The sequence below is a fragment of the Pyxicephalus adspersus genome, chromosome 4 (assembly GCF_032062135.1).
Source record: "Pyxicephalus adspersus chromosome 4, UCB_Pads_2.0, whole genome shotgun sequence".
NCBI lineage: Eukaryota > Metazoa > Chordata > Amphibia > Anura > Pyxicephalidae > Pyxicephalus > Pyxicephalus adspersus.
Window position 1 is genome coordinate 47,867,270 of NC_092861.1, and position 19,892 is coordinate 47,887,161.

At 35.1% G+C, this 19,892-nt stretch overlaps 1 protein-coding gene across 3 annotated transcripts in view; it reads right to left on the reverse strand.

Annotated features, from left to right (window-relative positions):
* Positions 1–2,237: 2,237 nt before the first annotated feature.
* The window catches only part of MECOM (MDS1 and EVI1 complex locus), a 282,160-nt gene continuing 264,505 nt past the window's right edge, over positions 2,238–19,892 (reverse strand). For all 3 annotated transcript variants that reach the window (XM_072408064.1, XM_072408063.1, XM_072408065.1), the window contains 10 exons: positions 17,733–19,092; positions 17,132–17,219; positions 15,180–15,206; positions 9,718–9,884; positions 8,644–8,721; positions 8,134–8,303; positions 7,530–7,674; positions 5,337–5,561; positions 4,796–4,979; positions 2,238–3,655 (listed from right to left, as the gene is read on the reverse strand). In XM_072408064.1, coding sequence (XP_072264165.1) covers positions 3,521–3,655; positions 4,796–4,979; positions 5,337–5,561; positions 7,530–7,674; positions 8,134–8,303; positions 8,644–8,721; positions 9,718–9,884; positions 15,180–15,206; positions 17,132–17,219; positions 17,733–19,092 — 2,579 coding nt within the window. In that variant the 3' untranslated portion in view covers positions 2,238–3,520. The remainder of the gene's footprint in view (positions 3,656–4,795; positions 4,980–5,336; positions 5,562–7,529; positions 7,675–8,133; positions 8,304–8,643; positions 8,722–9,717; positions 9,885–15,179; positions 15,207–17,131; positions 17,220–17,732; positions 19,093–19,892) is intronic.

Sequence of the window (19,892 nt, forward strand, 5' to 3'; positions counted from 1 at the left end):
GGCTTGTTTGTAAATCCTCTGTTTTGTATTACTACTAGCAGTGGTCAGAGTTCCAGTTACAGAGATTATTCCAGGTCTGATCAGAGCTATTCTAACCTTAGATCAGAAGTTTGAATTTGAGCTCTCCGATGATAAGCTTTCACGTTTGTACACATATCTCCATCTTTTACAACAATGAAGTCAGTGCTGTTCTCCATGAAAGACTGGTATGGCTGGCCAAGGCGCCATTTTCTGTTAGTCAGAGATAGAGTTTGGAGTGAACTACGGGAACAGTTAGGATTTTTTTTTAAAAAAGGCATGCAGTGCTTAGTGACAATTATTTAAGAGAAATTAACTTTTTTCCATTATGTAAACAATTTCCTAAAAATTTCCTGAAAAGAACAGGTTCCCATTTTCCCATTTGGATAAGGAAATTATTTTTAGGGTTTTTTCACCAAAAATGTTTTTTTATAAATTTCAAACTCCAGATCCACCTAAATTTCTGTATCTGCATGGGCTCAGTAAAGTGCTGGGTCAGCAATGATAGGATGATTTTCATTTCTGTAAGAGGTATAACTAATGCAATGGGAGTGGCATGATTTGCTTTTAGTTCTTGAACACAGGCTTTAAAATCATAATCAAGACAAAATTTGTATGTTTCCAGGGTAAAATGTTTTTTTTTTTGATGATCTCTGGCTGCACCTACCCTTCACATCTGCTTAGATGCAATATCCCCAAGACTACTGCCTAGCAGTTACCTTATTTACACTTTAGCAAGGCACAGAATATTTTGTATGGGACCAGGACAATTTTCAAATACAGTGGAACCTCGGTAAAAGTCCGCTTTAGAAAAAGTCCAACTTGGTATAAGTCCTGTTTTGACACGACAAATTTTGCTTGGTATATACAACCTTTGCTTGGTATACAACCTTTGTGCTAGAACTTTTATGGGTCAAAATGAGTCATAACACTGCTCGCTACCCTTATTTACCGCTCTCGAGACAAAGCCACGACTGCCCACGAGCGTCAGTACGCCGGTTACTACCATTCAGTGAACCCACACTATAACGCTCTGTGATTTACATAACATCCCCTCCTTCTCCCTTCTCAGCACCATCCTAGTAGACACTTTTCTCAACAAGGTGAGGTTATATTTTCATTTATTTCATCTAATTGCTTTTGTATTTATGTATTTTAGTATTAGGCAGTGTTTAAATTATTTTATACAGCCCCATCAATGTATATTATGCCAATACCAATAGGACTTTTTTCATGGGAACAGAATAATCATTTTCCTTGTATTTCTTATGGGAAAAATTTGTTATATATTATGCCAATACCAATAGGACTTTTTTCATGGGAACAGAATAATCATTTTCCTTGTATTTCTTATGGGAAAAATTTGTTATATATTATGCCAATACCAATAGGACTTTTTTCATGGGAACAGAATAATCATTTTCCTTGTATTTCTTATGGGAAAAATTTGTTTGGTCCAATTGGTCCTAAGTCCTATTTGGTATAAGTCCAAGGATCTGGAACAGATTAAGGACTTATACCAAGGTACCACTGTACTTTGTGGGGCTTCTCTAAGAAGGTTTTCTCATCGCCCATATATTAACGTTCTCAACACACCCCTCCAGAAGCCAGTTGGCGGAACGCATCAGGTACTAGGCGTTATGTCTTCTTTCTTACAACTGTATAGAATCTTTTGTATAGAAAGCGGTCTTACATCCCATGATGTTCTAATGGGGCTGACCCACTTGAGAGTTTGTGCATAATTCTGATGTTTGTTGTTCATCATACTTAACTTGTGTGCTTTGATGTTGAATACAGTTTGAATTGACAAACTAAAACCCCAGTTTCTATCCCTTTTTTTCTTCCTATTATATTAATTTCATTTTTGATGAATTGACTGAATCAATTGAGTTGCATATCATCTTATGAGTTGCAGCTTCTTTCAGGTACTGGTACATATATATTTAACTGATTTGGGCAAAAAAAGCAGTTTGTGCATAAACTAATGCACTTGTGCACAACCTCTAATAATTTGAGTGGACTAGGGTGCAAATGATATGCCTTAATTTTATTTTTGAACTGTTGGGAGGTATGGGTAATGATTTGATTCAAAACACATTGTAACCCCTGAAGTGTAAATACCTTAAAATATCTGATATTAATGAAAGCATTTTGTGTTGCTGAAATTCAATGCAGTAAATATTTTCTTGTAAACAGACTCAGCTGAATTAACACTGACCTCCAACAATGTAGTTCTTTATTTTCATGTACTTAGTCCTCCCAAAATAATGAACTTGAATGTGTAACAATTACATTTGTACAAAACAATTAAAGAAAGTACCTCAATTATTTCAAAATGAGATTACAAAAAAAAATATATGGAAATTAAATCTGGTCCCTCAAAAGTGAAAGAAAAAAAAAATAAGATACACATATTTAAACAGGATTGGAACACTTCATTTTACAAATAGGATTAACAGGAACATAACAACTCACAAGCTTGCAGACAAACAGCATAAAATAACAGGTACAATTTTAATCAGAGGAATCATGCATTCATGATAGAAATGAAAACAATTTGTACACAAGAACAAAAAGTTGCATTACAAAAAATTAGGTTGCATCTATTTTTCATCTCATAACAAAGGAAATGTTTAAAAAAAATGAAACACAATAATAAGCACATCCATACAGAATTTGTTTTTCCAGACACTGGAAAATCTGTGAGTGCCTCCGACAACATACCAAGTATAACAGTGCTATCTTATGTTGACCAAAAATCAAAGGTTCCAAAAAAATGAAGAAATAAATACAAGTACATGGGTAAAAAGTCAAAACACTGACTGACAATGATTGTCTAAAATTAAAAAAAGGTTAAAACAATGATTTGGCAAACATTGAACGGTACGATATATTAGTGGTATCAGTGGTGAAAATGACCCTTAATGACTTAAGCTCTCTTTGAGTACTGAACATTGTAAAATTCACAATATACACATAATTTCTTTTCCCCCACAAAGTAATTAAGACATAATAAGGAAAGAACAAATTATTCCCTGTTATTTTTCTACATTAAGTGATAATGTACATTTGTAAATAGCTACTTCTGTTAAATACATGAAGCTTGTGTAATAGAAATTGTCTGTGTAGAAGCGACTCTGTATGTCACACTTGTAGTAAAGTAGTGTGTATAAAAAAGATTCAGATTTTCTGTCTTTGAGTGCTTGTAAATGTGTTAGAATAACACAAAAATGATCTGGAAGACTCAACGTCCACCAAAGTCCATTATCTTCATAGTCCACCTTTTTTTTTTTTTGCTCTGGAAATCAGCAGCTGCCTTTGCTGTGCAAAACAAAACAAAGAATAAATAGTTTATTTTTTTTAATTAAGGTCACCAAACTTTCAGATGACCCTGCAGGTAATAAGGCATCCTGCTCTTTAGTCTTTTTTCTTCCTATACAGTCCCATGTGGAAGAGACATGCTAGATGTTGGATATGGTTCCAAAGAGGTTCCAACACTATGTCATACGTGACTCATGGAGTGTAGAGCAGTGGATTCGGCAGCTGCCCTTGCCATGTTGTGCCACATGCTTGGAGAACTATGGGTAGCACTATGCAGTGGTTCCTGGTCTGACAGAGACAGCATCATAGCATATGCCTAAAAAAAATCAAAATATGACATTACATACTTTATAAAATAACCTTGTATACAGCAATTACACATGCAGCCTGACACTATTTCTACACAGTGTAGTTTAAATGTTTGGTAAGGTTCAATAAACTTTGGTAATCTTGACCAACTTTAATAAACATAAATATAAGAAAGTTTGTGCACGTGGCATAATAGGTCTGACTTGTACCATTACCAGCTCAGGGTATATCAATGCATGATAGTAAAAAAAAGAACATTTTTTTAAATAGCTAGAATACTCTTACATTAAATAGTTATATTAGAAATGGATAGGAGTTGCTCATGTATTTTTGGAAATGTTGTCTCTCTTTCTGGGAAGGTAAGTTGGGAGGGTCGTTACTATGCAAATTCCCTATTTTCTTATCTAGCCAACCAGAATAATGTGTAGCATATGTGCACTCCAGGAGTCATATTAAATCCTTCCAAGATTGATAGAGGCATGGTTCCATAAACAATAAATGTTGTAGACAAATGTGTAGATTTGACAAAATAATGGGTTATGTAGTGCAAACACTTTAAATGTTAAGTGGTTAATTATTTTAACAGAGCCTTTGTTTAATTTACCAGACAGCAACCATTTAACTGAATGAATAGATGTAAACCTATTGAAATGGTAATCAGGTAATTTTATTATGAGATACATTTTCACTTATATTTATGTTTGGATAACTCACATGTATATTATGCCACTTAACTGAAATCCCAGTTTATTTCAAATGTCAGGAGTATTTTCTGTTGTTTATTTGCTAGTTTATTTTTGTATTTGTTTATTTAAATTCAAACTTTTACCTTTTATCTGGGATTCTGAGTAGGGCATGGAGCTCTAGCACCTATCAAAAGATAAATTTGCATTGGGTGTTTCCATTAGGGCTTGTACTGGTGTCTAGGAAAGGCAAAGTAATGTAGGGTCTGTGCTGATTGAGCTATTGTTCGCATCATATAAGTTTTATTTTTTATATAAGTTTTCCCTTATACTGTAGGTTTAAATAGATGTAAAACCCACTTGAAGCAAGTCAACTGTCAGCTGTCAATAAATGATCTCAGTAGTCAGAATCATCTGAAACTGAGATGTATTTTATAAGCTTAGAAAATCATAAAATAGCTTACCTGGGACTTGGATTTTCTGAAAAGTGGCTGTTTTAACTCCTCTGCCAATTGAGAAGCAGTGAAAGCAGCGAGGTCATCGTCATTATATTGACTGTCATCCATTTTTCTCATCTTAAGACTATCCGTGAAGTGCCTTATCTGGTCCAGCGCAGACAGACCAGTTTTGAAATCTTCATCATCATACCTACAATAATATCAAGGGAGAAACTAAGTATTTGTTGTGTTGGCAGACAGTTTAATACGTTCTTAAATGTACAAAGTACACCTTTTTTTAGCACATGCAGTGATAAAATGCAACACACCAAAAAGAGTGTAAAACATTTCCATAATTACAAAAAAGTTAGTAATTCTTACCAATAATCAAGTTGTATAATATTATGCACTATTGGTATATATGTATTTACTTAAATATTTGCATATTGGTGTAATAAATACTTTTTTATAGACCCTTAGTCCGGGCCTGCAGTGAAACTAAAGCTTTAAAAACTGATAGTAAGAAACTGCCCATGAGATAGAATTGAGGTTAATAAAATACACCAACCTGTTGGGGGAGACTTTGCAGTTTATTGCAGCTTTACTCTCTTCGTCAAAGTCATCATCATGACAGTTTTCAAGCAAACTTGAATTTGGTTCCTTCAGTGATTTTTCTGCAGAATCATTCTCCTCGTCATCTTCATCCAGAATAGTGTCATCTTCTATTTCATCGTCATCCAGGATATCAGAGTTCTGACCAGCCAGCATGATTTTATCATGGCTCCCATTCATCCTAGACAAAAATAAAACACCATTAGGTACACGTAAGCCATGACTGAGTTATTTTCTACATAAATGTGTATGAAATGCAACTGCCACATTTTTTTACTAGTTTTCAGTACTTTTCATCTATTGATCTACTATAGACTCTTTACAACCTCAGTCATGTTGACTCATATTGACAATAATAAACCATGTCTGTGTGACCTGGATCTACATGAAGATCTATTTATAAAACAGGGAATCTGATATTACCTCAAACATTTCCTAGTTGGAATAAATTACTGCCATTGAAACACATAGAAAACTTCCACCGGTGAATGTTTCAGGGAATGGTTGATTTTCTGTTTTATAAATAGAATAGAATAGAATCTTTTTAATGGGACAGTGTGGGCAAAGGTGGCACCACAAAAACAAATTGAACTAAAACGCCTGGTAGTTCCCTGATTAAAAATCCCGGTCTGTCCTCAAAAAATCACTAACTCTATTTTAGCAGTTTACATATAATTATTCTCTCAGAGTTTGTAAATTCAGATGATAATTTATTGGTTTTCATCCCATCTATAGGACAGATCAGCTTCTGCAGCTACTACAAAAAGAGGCTTATTTTAAAGCAAATAATCTGTTTGCTAAATCATCTGTAGCCACATTGGAAATGACTCAGTAATTCTCCAAATTATCTTTGTGCACTTCCCAGACAATGGGTTTCCTCTGTATAGTAAGACTTGACTATTCAGTACTCTGTTTTTCTTTGACAAACCTCTTTTCTTGAATAGTTCTCCCCCACCAGGATACATGAAAAGTCAACACTGTTAAATAGGATCAATGTAAAAAGTCAGGAAATGATTTATTTAAAACTGAAAGGCTGAAAAAGCAATGAATCCAAATCCATCGGACTCAAAACAGGATAATTACTGGCAAGTTCAAAACACATGGTGACTACCTCTATCTTTTATCTGAGTATAATGATTGTGCATTTGGACCACCAGCAGAATCTGGAAAAAATAGTAGATGGCATTGCCAAAATAATGGTGCTAGTTATGCTACATCACATTTCTCATGGATGAATGTTTCATGAACCGGACCCAAAGAAAGGAAAGCTTTATGATTGAATAAACAGATTTGCTAATTACGTCTCCAAGTTCAGTAATTTGCCAGGGATAAAATATCCATCAAGCACAGTCAGAATGCTGAATTCTGAAAAGGAAACACTGGCTGACCCTATGACCCTCACTTCTTATTAACTTCCTGTTTAGGGACATGTTGTGGCCAGATGTTTAATGCAAGTCACCAATCAAAAGACAAAGGAAATATGATAAAAAAAGAAACTCTCAGACATTTCACTACACATTGAATTACTTACATTTGGCCCTTATTTTGAAATATTACTTTCAGTATTTTGTAGATGTTATAACAACTTTAGGCATGTTTTGTGCATCATATAACAACATTTTTTGAAAAAGTAATATATTTCCTTTTATTAACAAACCAATGGAGACATCTATATATATATTTTACTGGATATTCCTTATTTTTGTTGTATCTATAGATACTTGTAACCAAATAATCCAACAAATATGCATTGAGGTGACAATCATCCACTCCCCACAACATAATATGACCACGAGGGAATGCCTCAACAACGTAAAACCTGATCAGAAAGGGTGGATTTAGTTGATCTTCCCTGTTTTCACCGACAGCAACATGTACATGCTTATATTCAAAAGTGAATAGATGGTTGTGGATTATATCTACACAAGTCTACACCTTTCCATTTAGCTGTCCATGAGCTTTTTATTCATCTGTTTTACAATAGGAAAGAATTATCATCCACTGCTTCAGACCCAGATGTCAACATTATCAGCATTATATACAGAATGAATTATAAACTAGATTATCGTACTGCATTTATTCTTTTGATGGTTGTTACTCCAGGTGATTAGCTAACAGTTAAATTTACAACATTACAATACATGCTTACCTGTCTTCTGGGTTTAATGGTGACTGCTTGCTATGACTGCTGTTGCCAATGAAATTTCGGATTTCTGTAAAATAGGAATCTTCCTTGTCATCTAGAATAGCTCCTGGGCCTTCAGATTCTGAGTGAGGGGATGATGCAGCTGTACCTATGGAATACATAGAAAGGGTCAATTCTCACACTCCCACAGCGCAGTAACACATGCATTGTGTCTACAATGGCTAAGCTGAGGGGAAGTTTGGGAAAAACACCTTTTACACAAAAAAGGTGCCTAGGGTCAATGAGTAGAAGAGATGAAATCCATGTGTAAACTCAACTTCCTATTGTCTAAAAAAACAGACTCCCTCCTGCAGCCAGACTAATCATACAATAAATATAGCAACACCGCCGTCTCACAACCACACACATATATGAAATGTAGTGCCTTAGATGTCTTTCAAACAGGTTTTACTCTAAAAGGGGATCAGAAAAGTTAGGCTGGATTTTGCTTCATGAGTATTTACAGTAATACTGGCAGCTCATTTTTCTGTTCTTAGTTAAATCAGAAACAAAAAAATAAATAAATGCATTCTTGTATAAAACTCATCACAGAATAAATATGACATACCAGAGAGATTTCCTTTCTCCTGCTTCTTTAGATGTCGATCCAAGTTAGTTTGCTGACCAAAGCATCTATCACACAGGTGACACTTGAACGGTTTCTCCTTATTGTGGATGTTGCGTACATGTCGTTGAAGGTTGGAAGAGATACTAAAGGATCGATCACAATACTTGCACCTAGAACAAAGAGACAGGTTTGTTGACAGGGTTATAACCAATTATCTTCTCACCTAAAAAACCTAAGGGTTGAAGGGAAGAGTCGTTTCAGGCACAAATATAGCATCAATATCTGCACAGCTGTCCTCCAATTTTGTTCAATAATCTATTCTACCAGATCACTGATCAGGTGACAGGAATGATTGCTGCTGTTTCTGAATGGGGAGTACAAAGTTTAAAACAATCACTAAAGATTGTCTACAGCAAGTGGGTCCAGTAGGGGAAACATCATCTGACATATATACAAGTCCGTTAAAGACTGTCTACACAATATTGGTCTTGAAACTAGAAAATTCCATACCGGTAAGGCTGTTCCCCTGTGTGAGTCCGTAGATGTCGTGTTAGGTTTGCAGATCTTGGGAAAATCTTCCCACAGTACCTAAGGTAATAGATAAGAAATTCATTTTACTTGGAACGTTACACTGCTTCTTCACTTTTTGAACCCCCAAAGAGGTATTCCAGTACTAAAATATCTATGAAGAAATGGCTCGCACAAAATGGAAGTTATAATCCATACCACACACACAACTCATTTTATCATTAATATGAAAATAGTGGGATTTACAGATCACACTTTTACACCACAGATCTGACTCTTGCAGCCAGACATCAATGTCATTGTCTCTTGACAGAAGGTATAAGCCATCCTAATGAATCTACCATTCCCAGTGCTTGAAATGTTTGGAGACTTAAAAAATGTGCATGTACTTTTGTATTTTAAAGCTCTCCAACCTTTACCCAAAGTTCTGCTATAATTAAAAGTATGCTGAGGCAATGTTCCAGCAGGTCATGTAGGTTAGAAGTGTGTTAACTGGTACTTCTCCCATCTGTTGATAGGACTACCGATACATAGATCGGCTCCATTTTTAAACCTCTCTGCCTAGATATTTTTTTCCTGAATTCTCTAGATTATCAATAACACTATTTTTAATAACCTCATGTTAATGCTGGGGAATCTTTATGACCAACAATGAAACAAAGTGGCACTTTCATGGGAAAACAATGGGATCTGCCAGCACTGGAACTCTGCTAAAAATGCTAGTTGACTGGCTGTGAATTATAAAAGTCTCAAAACTTGATAGAATCTCTTTAAATCAGAGTGTTTTCTTCGGAAATAACAGGTTGGAGGGGTGTCTACTGTTTCCAAAAATTATCAGAATGATGTCTGATTCATCTTAATGATACAAAGAATATCAGCATATGAACAGCATTTCTTTGTCAGATTGTCTTTCTGTCTATCTGTTCATCTATCTGAAGTACCTTTATTCTGCCATTTTATCAAACCAACTCTCATGATAAATTATGTATTAAATTAATTTCCATTGCCACAGTGCATATCTACACAAATCCAAAACAGAAATAAACATTCGTGTACCTGCAGGTATATCGTTCTTTTCCTTTTCGAAGTATATTTTCTGGAAGGGCAGCTGGTGTGGTTCGAAAGTTAAACATGGAAGGAACAGATTGTATAAGCTCACTGGCCTCAGGTTTAAGAGCATTAAAACTCTCTAGTTTTTCAGCCATATTTTCTATTGCCGACATCTGCAAGTAATAAGAAAAGCATGGTATAAAGCATAAGGATAATACAATTTAAATGCAGTTACTGGCTTACAACACAACAAAATTAATTAAAGATTTTAAAGTAATAAATAATGAAATGTGTTATCTTGTTAACATGCAGCCTATTAATTATGGTAACATGCCCAATCCAATCAGCAGACATCTTTGACGTAATCAATCAGCAGACATCTTTTTATCTGTTTGTCTATTATACATATTGGAGTATATACCTCTGAAGCAATACTGGGTGATTAAGTTGTAATGGAGGTAGTTTGCCCCTAATTTTCTTGCCAAAGGAATATCCTAATGCTGCGAAAGTAGTATGCAGCATACGAATTAGACTTTGACTGCTTCCACGAAAGTTATTCACACGGGTATTTTACTTTATATTAATAGTCTGTGTTAGAAATGTGTGCTAAAAGTTATTGTGATTATTGCTTTTTACATCACTAAAGAAAAATATGATAGCACTAGCACAATTAGTGCATTAGTAGGACAGTACAATAGTATAATACATAAAATCTTCAAACGCTTGCCACCAAACCTAATAAGTCTTGGTTATGACTCACACAGTAAAAATACTATGCACATTTCTACAGTATAATGTAACATTATATTTAAATCCAAAGTCAATAAAAAAACTTGAAAAGAAATTCAGGCACCCAATTAAGTTTGCTTGCATGTTAGCATTTATTCCAGTGTATTCTTGATAAGATATATTTTATGTTTAACAACCATTTATATACCCGTGCGGATGCCAGCTCATTTTCTTTCTACACAGGTGGTCTGTTCAATAACAGATGTATCCCAAAATACCATTAACAAGACAAAAAAATTCCATCTGCTTGGCTATGTTCATAAAACGCTAAATAATGATAGATTCCATATTGAAAAGGGGGATTTGGAGTACAGGCTCTTTTCTTTCTTGTAAAATATTGGTTTAAAACACAGTATATGAACTTAAGTACCAGTACACTGAATATTACTAGAAAACACTTGCTGAAGGATTCAGTATATTAGTAGAAAGGGCCATTTTGCCAACACCAATATTAAAGTGTAGACTTTTCTTATTTGCTCTCTTTTAATCCCTTAAATATAGCACTGAAAACATGTTAGAAATTCAGAGGGGGTTATGTCCTTTGCTCATTACCAGTGTTATCACAAAGAGCCTATTACGCCCTCCCACTTGCTATCCTAAAAATAAGCATTAAAAGACCACTCATGGTGTGAATTGTGTGCCCAAAATAAGAAATTAGGAGTTGTGTGTGTATCTCTAGCATGGCAAAGTGTATTTTCTGCGCTTTCAAATTAAAAATAATATATGTAAATATTGTCTTGTATCACAGAGATGTAAAACTTTAAAAAAGGACATTTAAGAGTTCATTCCTTAGTGAACAGTGTGAACTACTAACCGCCGGTACAGACTAAAGCTAGGTTAAGTGCAAAGTTGTGAAAAAAGTATTTTGCCTCAAAAACTAATAAACAATTTTTAGCTGTTTCTATGTGCTGTGATATTATTGTAATCCGGTTTGGTACAATTGTTTTTCATAAACAGAGAAAGTAAAAAAAAAGAACTGTGAAGGCATCAAGTGCCATTTTAAGACAAGGTCTTGCTTCTACTCTTAATATTGAAGTTGAACCTTTGGAAAGCAGAACCAGTTTAGAGTGCTGCAAATCTTTCACTATTTTCTAGCAATGCCCTATGTGTTATTCTGTTTTCATGTATAATATTCTCTGTTTTTCCTTGTGACCTACAGCCGTGCCCTACCGTTCCACGCTTAGAGCTTTTAATGGTAGTTACAAATTGCAGCGTACAGAATACCATTCCCAATTTGCTTTGTGCTTTTCAAACACAGAATGGGGGAAAAATCTCCAAGGGAAGTCAAGATGCATTTACTTGTCATACAGCAAATACACCAGGCTTGGGATGCAGCGAGGGTTGCAGGCGCACATAGGTTTGATTCATAATCATGCCGCTGCTAATACATTCTCCACAGATGCTTATGGACAGCACATTTGTCAACATGAAGGATCTTGACACCTACTGATCACAGGGCAGACAGCTCTGTAATGTTACTGCTGATCTCATAGCAGGTAATTCCATCCCAGCAGAGCAATACCATTATCTAATCCAAGCATCTGGAGAATTAGCATTTTCAGCTTTTTTACCCTTCTATTTTTTCATTTATTAAAAATCAATTTTTTATCATGCCCAGTCAGAATTCCCAAGCTTATAATCTAGTCAGACTGCTCTGGGTAAGAAATCAATTCAGTATTTGGATAGGTATAATGGGAAAATGTTTTGTGAATGACAAATGACCTTTGCCCTTCAGGCTGATTAGCGTTGACAGAAAAACGCACACAGGTTACGATAGCACATATTATGGTAAGGGATAATAAGTACTTCACTAAAGATAATATAAATCTTTTATTTATATCCATTTAATACTCTAGTCAGTTTCATTATCTAGAGGTATTAAATCACTTGACATTTTTGTGCTCTGAGAGATTCTATAATCATAGCCCATTTACATGGGAAATAGCTCACAAAGCCCATTACTGCAATATGTATTGATAGCTGCGAGCTATGTTCAAGACTGGTTTTATTTTCAATTACTAATATTACATATAAAGAGCTTCATAAGATCTGGTTCTAGTATTGCCAGCAAAACACTGACCTCACATGCGCCTATGTAATATACACAGCGGCAATGCAATCTTTGAGTGTAATTATTAGAATGAGCCGTTTCGCCTTGGAAATGCTATGGAATTCTTCCAGGCGGCTAAGAAAGGCTTGCCAATGAAAAGTTGTAAGAGTTAATTTTCAAACATGCCCAGGGATTGTAACCACTTCCTGAGAAGCCTTGGACATTAAAATTAAATCAGCATTTTAAAACAAATTCCTCTAAAACGAAGGGTGTTATGTTACAAATTATACGGATAATATATTCCAATCAATATCATCCACTTAGATAAATTAGATGTTTGGACACAACTACGTGTAGGTGCTGTGTATACGACCACAGGAATGAAGTTATTTATGTATATACTATATATATATATATATATATACATACACACACATATATATATATATATATATATATATATATATATATATATATATAAATATATATATGTATATACACTCATAGCCACATGCTCGCAGATCCATGTAAATGTATGAGCTCTGTGTCTAATTATCTGCTGAAACAGAGTACAGCATTCTTTTCAAACTTGTGCACTATTGAGATAAACAATCTGCATTCACTAACCACATGCTGGAACTTCAGTCAGTGTGATGTCTGACTGTAGACATATAGGTCAAGCTAGGTTTTTGTTTTGTGGCCTCTGGATTTGTTAGTGTAACAGAAAAGTGTATGGAAATGTTCATCCTACTATAAAATTATAGGCGTATTTCCCATCTGTCTTTTCTCTAAGGCTGATCACACATGGGCCCAGAGCCAGGTTTAACATTAGGCAGGGTAAGCAGAGCAAAGGATGGCTTTTCTATGTATAGGTATTGCCCACAGATTTTTTTCTATCATCAGAACAAATATAAATGCCACATATAGTCATTTTAGGAGTCGTGAGCCTAGATTTGGCAAAAAAAATAACTGTGCCTACAGGATTCAGAAATGGACAGGCCAGTTTTTAAAAGACGTAACGAGGATCCAACAAATATTTGTTACCAAAATGCTCTTCAGTAATTATGAAACCCTTTTTTACTGACATCTCCCCTATGATCTCTTAGCTTTGTACTTAGCCCATAAGTGCCTAGCATTACCCTTTAAATACATCTGCCATCCATCTAGGTAGCAAGTAGCTTGAGGCAACCATAACTGAAAATTCCAGAAAATTTTCTGAACATTTTAATATACAGCTATAGTCGTTAGAATGTAAGTAAAATTCATTGCACCAAGGGTTGCTACAACAAATCTAACCATGAATAGAGAAACATCTATCCATACTTTGTAACACTTCTTCTCCCATGGAAAGAAGTAGTGCACTCTTGGTTATCACTTCCCCTCCCTTTTATTGCTAAAAAATGTAATTGGATTGCCTGGACCTGTTCCACAAGGAAAACTTGTCACAAGATGCAATAACATTACATGCAATAACAAGGTCTTCAAAAATCAAATCACTTTTTGTTAATGCCTTAATCATTGGCAAGGTGAGGAATTGGGTTGTCTTATCCAGGTCAAGGATTGCATTAATGCTATAGTGTCAGTGTAGTAGCTGCTTCTGTATACATATGTGATTGTCACCAGGAAAAGTTGGTAGCATGGACAGCCCTGGATGAGGCGGCACAGGGTTAGTGTTTAATATCTCCAGGGAAAGGTGGACAGACATGAATAGGTAGGGGAGTGGACCAGTATAATGTTATTGGTCCAAATCACCAAGAAGTGGTGGGCAGTGGAGCATCAGCGATTAATTATCTCTTTTCAGTAAATTAGTAAAATATGAATTATCGGTCAACTGCTATCTTTTGATGAAGCTCCCCAATGATTCCAGTAGCCGTATCTAAAAGGCATTCAGTTAAAGAGCTTTGTTGTTTAAGGTTTTGTTTTTTTATAACTGTGATTGCAATGCGTGAGCCCTGTATATAATAACAAAAACATTTTTATGTAGGTATAGATGAAATATGGATCTACTAATTCATGTTTTATAGTAATTCATTATTGTTCTTGGTTTTACAACAAATAACATATGTGGACTTAAGATAAACTAGAAATACTGTTAAATGACATCAGCATGCAAACAAATCAGGAAAGATAATTTTACAGCATCTAAAAATAAATCAAACTGACTTTGCATGAGAAAAAATAGACAAATCTATATTTGTGTTATCTACAGAAAAATCTTTGAATGTCTGCCTCTCTTTTTGCATTTAAACATGTATTTATTGTCATGTCTTATCAAGAAAAAATGCATTCATAAAATTATGACTATTGCAATGTTTTGGAAAGACTAAAGTTCAATGAAAGGGTCACCTTCTTTCTAACAGTGATGGATTGTCTGTTTGATACTGAGATTATAATATAATTGATATAGCTTTTCCACTTACTTAAAATTAACTTTTAGGAAAGAAAAATAATAAAAAAAAGAAATTATATATTTTTATAGCAAAAATAATTGTAGTAGGCTATCCCATTCAAAACTATATACTATACGCTTTCTACTAAGTAGTAAACAGATTTTGGAAGAGCTGTGAAATGATGGTATTGCATTCACACACAAGGGCAAACTGGCCACAAAAACACCAAAATGACTTACCCAGGTTCTTTGATCAGGCATTGGGAACTGTAAAAAAGATTGAAGAAATGTAAGGTTTCTGGAATGGCTAGTGTGAACAAATTGAAGACAACAAATATCAACAACCTGAAATGCAGTTTAACAATATACTTTAATGTAATAACATTTTATTTAACATATTGCCATTAGTGGGCTTATGTGCCAAATGCAGTCAGCAACCCATGGTTGCTCAGAGTTGTCTGAAAAAGATTGCAGTTTTGTATAGGCTGGTAATGGTTGCTTGATTGGCCATTGCCTATTTATACAACTCCTCATATTTGAGCTAGAGGAAGCTTCAGAGAAAGATTAACCAAACTTTGCAGTGGGTTCCATGGATTGGTTTTGAAAATGTACCATGGAATACCCACTCACCTGCAGTTTTTGAAATATGTGTATGATTACACTTTCGAAAATCTGTTTTGTTTTTTACCTATGATTCACAAGTAGGTTCTGTTTAGTACTTAAGCTCATGCACCATTAGGAATCACTAAGCTATATAGGAAAATGCATGTCTCTTGTAAATAAAATACAACATATGTTTTTCTTTGGGGTTGCTTTTAAGTTTTTCTTATTTGGCTAAACAATCTTTGACCAAATCGTAGAAATAGGTATTGCTCCTACTTAGCCTAAACTAGTTGTATAATTGCCAAAATAGCTCTATAGATTAAATACTTAAGGAAAAGTCAAGGGATACTCCACTATATAGTTAAAATAATTTTAGGAGTCTACAACACTAAAAATGTTATCTAAGTTGATCTTGAGACTACATTCTGTATTTCAGTGATGATCCATTAACTGTCTATCTAAGATTAGGGAATTAACCTGGCAATACATAAATGTAAAACCATGCTAAAGAATCACAAATAGCGGAGCATTAATGTAAGAAATTAACATTGATTCAAGTGTTTAAAGATGGCAATGTTTACTATACTGAATCATAGACCAAAGCTAACACATTAAATACATCCAAAATACATTTTTGAGGTTAGTGTAGGAATCTTGAGATACACAAAAATATTAGGCGGTCCCTTCCTTGAAAATGAGTGCATACTTGGAGGTGGACCAAATGCACTTTTAAAACTGTCCTTGCAAAAGTCTTCCAATATCACACTATTAGGTTAATACATTTTTTCCTGGCAAACAACCCCAGCTGATGCATTTAGTCCCTAGTGGAGAAAAGCCTCTTTGTTGAGAAGAGTGAGTGCACCTGTCTGGAGATGTCAATACATTATACTAATTAGAAAGAAGCCATAAGTCACTTTCTCTGTTATTCATAGCCTCCGCAGTTGTGTCCTGTGCATCTATAAAGGTAACATTTGCTAGTGATCCATTGCTGATTCAAGCAACTCATGTTTCAAAACAATCTAATCTATTTTGTAGTTCACTTGAGCTCATTAACCATTCCATACACATAAGAGGTTCCAGAAGGTTCCAGAGGTTCTGTTAAGTGGATATCTATTCCTAAAGCAGAAATAGAGTCTTTTCAAATAAGTAAGGGACTGGAGCTATGGATGTGTGGGTAATTCAAACTAAATGCCCCCTTCTGGAAACTACTCTAGCAAGAAAATTGTAATGCTTACAGTATCTCATTTTATCATGCAGACCAGGTACAAGCCATCAGTCAGGATTTTGTAATGACTTTTAGGATCAGTGTTTGGGGTTAGCTCTTACATAAGGTATGTCACTGATTGATCATATCAGGTTCCTATAATATTTGTAAACAGATAGTTGGTGATCACAAAAAGATAAACACCTCTTGTCTGAGCAAATACATAATTCATGTTTCAAGGATTAAAACTTTTATATATATATAGAATATATATATATATATATATATATTCCAGTATGATAATTGCCAATAAATTATTGCCCTAAGGACTTTTTTCGATTTTGCTGCCTTTATACACATTTGTGAATGTTTGTTTTGTACATACCTGTGGATGGAATAAAAATCCAGGAGAAGGCCTTAAATACTTTTCTTTTAGAACTTCAAGAGGATCTAATAATTTTCTTTTTTCTACCCTGAAACAACAGATAAAAGCTTTAGAAGGGGGTTCTGAAACTGGTTTAACCATAACATTTTTTATTTTTAAAACATTCTAAAAATGTCTTATACAACATATAAATACATAATTAAAGAATTGCTGTAATGTGCCCTTTCATTGATAACATACTATTGGATCCTCTGATGGTACTTTTTCTTGGATGACCATCAGTATAAAATCCTGCCATAAAGTTTTCTGTACTCTAATACTGTTTAGCATTTATACAACGTATTCACAGATAGTCTAGCTCTTGTTGGATAAAAAGCAGGTCTACCTATTTATGAATATATGAATATTGATAATCTGAGTTCATACAACCTCAAGGCATTAAAACATTTAAATATAGAATTAAAGAAACATTTTTACAGGTTGCCAATTTATATTCACCCTGACTATTGTATATATTGCTGTTTTGTGTTAACAAGCAATGGATAACTTGTCAGAACACAATAACAGTAAAAAAAATGACATATTTCCATACAGAACTTACCTGTAGATAGGATCCATGAAGAAAGGTGCAGGTCTAGCATGTTGCAAACAGTCATCAGATGGTTTTGTAGGATCTACATCCAAATCTTTTTTGTCTCCAAATATATGGTTCTTTCTAGATTGTTCTGCCGGTTTTGTTGGCCCAGCTCGACTTCTGCTTCCCATACTTAGGTCCAAAGGTTGGTCAGGACTGGAAGATACTGAGGTTAGTGGCTTTGAGGGCACATTTGGTACCATCTTTTCCTCCTTGCGCTTCACGGTGAGATCAAAAGGAGACTCTCCACTACCCTTTTGCACTTTCTTTATCTCTTTTGGAGACTCAGGTTCCACTTTCAGAGGGGGTGGTCTTACATCTCTGTCTGGAAATGGGTATACCGATTGGGAAAATGCTGGAAAAAAAGGAAGGGGAAACATAGACGGGTAGGGTAAAGAGCCACCTTTTTTATCTGGTAGGCCAACAAGTCCTGTTGATCCGAAATACTTTTCAGCAATAGAGGCAATAGCTTTTATAGAGTCATTTACAGCTCCAGACACGGCGGTCTGTTCCTCTAAACATGGTGAGAAAACAGAATGATTGCTGTATTCTCTCTTGCTGTTTAATGCAGCAAGATTCTGAAGAGGACTAATTTTCTCTTTATATATTTTGCCATTTTCTTTGATTTTTTCTTTATCACTTTCAACATCGCTTTCAAGATCAGAGCCAGAAGTAGACTCCAAATCACTGCCACTTGGAGTGCTGACGTCATCAAGGTCGCTGCTTTCGGACTGGTCGCTGGTTTTGTCATGTGGCTTTTGGTCAGCATTATTGTCTCCTATGTAATCAGAGGGCTTTGAGTCACCCAAAGATGGGTGCTTACTCAGTGCTTTCAAAATGTCCTGTGTTGCTGGTAAGACCTGAGGTCTGTTCATATGGGGACTTAGACCCTTATTTACCTGTTCAACACTAGGAAGTCCTTTAATTGGAGAGCTGGAAGGGATCAAAGGGGGTCTATGATATAGGCCTGAGGGGAAAAGACCGGGGAAGCCAAAAGAGAATCCAGGGGCTGTTGGAAATGTAAGGCCAGCTGTATGCCGGCTAGCACCAAAGTAATCAGCAAGCCCTGTGTTTGCATGGTTCATATTGATCATAGAGGCTTTGTCCAAACATGAAGCCCCTGGAAGTGAAATACCTTGACCAAATAACCCTCCAGCAGCAAAGTGATTCTTCCCTTCACAAAATCGTCTGTGCTTATTAAGTGATGATGTCGTGCTGAACATTTGTCCACAGTCTTTGCATTTGATTTGAGTCCTGCAGTCCGCGTGCATACGTTTGTGTCGGCAAAGATTTGAAAACTGAGTGTAAGACTTATGGCACACTTCACCTGTTTAGAAGAAAAGAAACAACTTAGTTGTTATGTGCTTTTATTACCAGACACCTATAACAAACTCTCTGTGCTTTTATAAAATGCTCAAACTGCAAAGTTCAAGTGGAAGCCATCAACCAGTGATCCTGTACGAACACTTACTTGTGAAAAGCTTGATTTTGTATTTATACCTCCACTGAATAGTAATCAGATAAATAATGAATATAGACATCTGTTCACTGATGCCTTTGCAGCGACAGGTAGGTAGTATACATTTTTTTCTAGAAGCCAAACATTACAGATCATCCCAGTGCTGCTAGATCCCAGACTCAGGAAATCAGTTGTCTCCAATCAGTTATTCCTATATCTACTCCTTCTAAATGTGTGTGTCCAGTGTGGATTTTAAGAGCTTTACAAAAATAATTTGGGTTATACAAAGCTAAAAATAGTCTACTTTAAAAGTACTAAACTTTTTTGCCTGATTGATAATTATTTCATATTCACACTTGTTTAATACACAAATGTGCAGACTTGGAAGCTTGGACAAGCTTTTTCTTTACATCTTACACAGTAACAGTGGATAGTTGATATTTTGAAGGAGGGAGGTGTCTTGTGCTTGAACAGGTATTTTTTTTTCAGTAAAAAATAGATTGTCAAACTGGCTAGAATATGCTAATATTATTTGTATGGATGCCTTTAGTTTGAATAACTGATATTACTCAAAGGGGTTGATTTCTTAATTAATAGAGAAGGTTTACACAGACTAGTAAGTATCCAAATATTGTTTATTACAGAGTAAAACTCCATTGTCCAAGCAA